This window comes from Salvelinus sp. IW2-2015, unplaced genomic scaffold, assembly GCF_002910315.2.
Source record: "Salvelinus sp. IW2-2015 unplaced genomic scaffold, ASM291031v2 Un_scaffold6126, whole genome shotgun sequence".
Taxonomy (NCBI): domain Eukaryota; kingdom Metazoa; phylum Chordata; class Actinopteri; order Salmoniformes; family Salmonidae; genus Salvelinus; species Salvelinus sp. IW2-2015.
The window spans coordinates 16,570-19,864 of record NW_019947390.1 but is presented as its reverse complement, the minus strand read 5'-3'; the positions used below and the strand labels follow the sequence as shown (position 1 = coordinate 19,864).

At 38.7% G+C, this 3,295-nt stretch overlaps 1 protein-coding gene across 1 annotated transcript in view; it reads right to left on the bottom strand.

The window, feature by feature from the left end:
- cnpy3 (canopy FGF signaling regulator 3) overlaps positions 1-1,076 on the bottom strand; it is a 4,099-nt gene extending 3,023 nt beyond the window's left edge. Inside the window, 2 exon segments of the mRNA XM_024144862.2 lie at positions 116-245; positions 873-1,076. Of these exon segments, the coding sequence (XP_024000630.2) occupies positions 116-245; positions 873-981 (239 nt within the window). The 5' untranslated portion in view covers positions 982-1,076.
- Positions 1,077-3,295: the final 2,219 nt, after the last annotated feature.

The following is a 3,295-nucleotide window of genomic DNA, read 5'->3' as shown; positions in this document are numbered from 1 at the left end:
ACCAAAAKCCCCATAGGGAATAGGGCTCCATTTGGAACACAGTACACTACATTCAGCAATAGAAGATGGCGTTCTGTGACATCAAGCTGTAAATGTGTGATTAAACGTCACTTACGACTTGACATATTTGATTGGCGGAGCTCCCTTGTTGCCGTCAAGGAAACGGTAGTTCCTCTCAATCACTTCCTTGGTTTTGCCCGTTTCCTCAAAGGCAGACTTCATCTCAATACTGACAAACTTACACACTGAGAGGAGACAGAGAGACAGAATATAGACATAATATGACATTTGAAATGTCTTTAATCCRTTGGATCTTTTGTGAGTGTAATGTTTACTGTTCATTTTTTTAAATTGTTTATTTCACTTTTGGTTTATTATCTATTTCACTTGCTTTGGCAATGTAGACATATGTTTCCCGTGTTAATAAAACCCTTTGAATTGAATTGAAAGYMAGMAAATATAAATGGTTATATTTACTTTAGTYTCAGGTGTCTAAAAAGAGGAAATAGTAAACATGATGGTTTCACTTCTGCATCACGCACCCACTGCTACGCTATAACGGGCAAKGACTCAACGGCTCCTACTATTAGGTTATCATGTGTAACAAATGGCAACTCGTTCTGGCTAATAGAATGAATTCAAATGAATGAAATAAGCTCATAGTTAGTTTTAAAATAGTTTACAAATGGAACGAATGAATAGCATTGTTTCKGTCCTTCTCGGGAAAAGACCAAGGCTATCAGGGTATTGTATGCCTACATTTCAGATATAATACAACTKGTTTTAGACAATAAAATACAAGCTCTCTCTCGATTTTGGGTTTCCAAATAGGGGTGAATGAATAGCATTGATTTTGTTCTTGCTCTTCCTACCTTCACATTTATTAGGCAGATGAACCCACTCGTCATCTCCCTCRTTCRTCTCKGCTCCCTCGACCAAGGCGCTCAGCAAAAACACCGTTAGACAAGTAAACAAAACCATTCTGTCTAAATGGTGTTGTTTTCTAGTAAATAAAGAGGTCTACTGTCTATCTAGACCGTTAGATTCGCTTATTTACATCTCGTTCTCAACCTACGGCTTACTGCTGTGAAGAAGGCAACAATAGCTAAGTACTTCTGGGTCACGGACTTTTGGAATCCTTCAGAATAAGAGTCCTGTCCCGTATACTTTGTAAATTAATGATTAAGCTGAAAATGATGGAAAATGTGCACAATTATCAATATATTTTATAATATTTATCATACAAAGAATAATTTAAACTATTTCTATGAGATCTTATGTGATTTTTTAAAATCATATTTTTAAATAGTCAACAGTGTGTTTTGTGTATGTACACCTATCGTTGCCCAAACTTGGTCCAAACATTGACTTCAATACAAAACCTAGGAGGTTCATGGTTCTCACCACCTTCCATAGGCTTACACAGTAATTATGACAACTTCCGGAGGATGTCCTCCAACCTATCAGAGCTCTTGCAGCATGAACTGACATGTTGTCCACCCAATCAAAGGATCAGATAAGCTACAGCTAGTTAGCACTGCAGTGCATAAAATGTGGTGAGTAGTTGACTCAAAGAGAGAGAAAGACAATAGTTGAACAGTTTTAAACAAATACATGTATTTAAAAATGTAGGAGAAGCAAGAGAGAGAGAGAGAGCTAACTATATTTTCTTTATGTTTTTTTTTTCACTTTCACTTAGCTAGCGAATGCAGCTAGCTAGTTTAGCCTACTCAAACACCCGGTTTAAACAGAGAGGTTAGCTATGTTAGCTAGCTGGCTATGGCTATCCATCACTGGAACTCTTCCAAGTCAAGGTAAGATTTTGGTTTTATTAATTTATTGCCACCGGGACCTGCCAGTGAAACTGCTAAACTGCTTGCTGACTGTACACTGTACTGCATGAGTGTAGTGGGTTTACTCACACATTAGTTCTAGRAGCTATGTTGACATTCACATTTACATTTAAGTCATTTAGCAGACGCTCTTATCCAGAGCGACTTACAAATTGACTAAGACGTTAACTAATATATGGTGACAATAATGTAGCGGTTATGATATGAAGGTTCGGCTTGGAAAAGGTTTCTTCGCCTGACCACAGACAGCTGATGTGTTGTGCAGTGAAGTCCACAAGCGAAGGGAAAAGGTGAGTGGAGGAGAGCGCGTAGATGGGAGAAGGAATTATAAAACAATCAAAGAGATCATGCTGTTTGTATGTGTCTGCTATGAAAGTGAACTGTGTTTGCGTGTGATCAGGGATGTATTCATTCTGCCGATTCTGTTAATTAAAAAAAAATCTTAAACCCGAAGCAAACGGAACGAAACTAGGAGAAACARACGTGAATTTGTCCAATAGAAACTCACGTTTGCAACTGTTGGGCTAATGATTACACTCCAGACCAGCTAGACGCAGGCAAGATTGTGTGTATATATGTTTATCTTTTATATTTATATTTATGTTTAAGTTCATCTCACATAATGTAAAAATACGCATCAAGGTGTCTGTAATAGAATACATGTGGCAAAAACAAGTGTAGACATTCATAAATACATTTATATTGCTTCCAAATAATTTGGTACAATGGAGGAGYAATACCAAYATGGCGGCACGGTGGCTTCAACATAGCGCCCCCCTAACAGTCATCTGGTGTTTATATAAATCATTGGTATATAACCGCGGATCACCTGAAATGAACGCATCTCGCCACGGCAACCACCATCCGCCAGCTCACCACCCATCTCCCCTTGATGGTTTTACCAAGCTGCTCGACAACACGAGGTTCGACAAGGAGAGAGGAGGAGAGAGAAGAGGAGGGGAGGGGAGGGGAGGGGAGGGGAGAGAAGAGGAGGAGAGAGAAGAGGGGGGGAGAATTGCCAAGTGTGTGCAAAGCTGTCATCAAGGCAAAGGGTGGCTACTTTGAAGAATCTCAAATATAAAATATATTTTGATTTGTTTAACACTTTTTTGGTTACTACATGGTTCCATATGTGTTATTTCATAGTTTGGATGTCTTCACTATTATTCTACAATGTAGAAAATAGTAAAAAAAATAAAGAAAAACCCTTGAATGAGTAGGTGTGTCCAAACTTTTGACTGGTACTGTATATAGTGTATATTATCAGATGGGCCAGGGCTTCAGCCCAGGCAAGGCCCTGCATTTATCTGACCCTGCCTACTTGTACACATTAAAAGTCCAGCAACATGACCTTTGACCTATCTTTTTGTTCAGAGTCAGCTGTTTCGTACAGATAATTCTGTACGTTGAAATCCATCCAAAATGAAAAAGGTACTGCATTT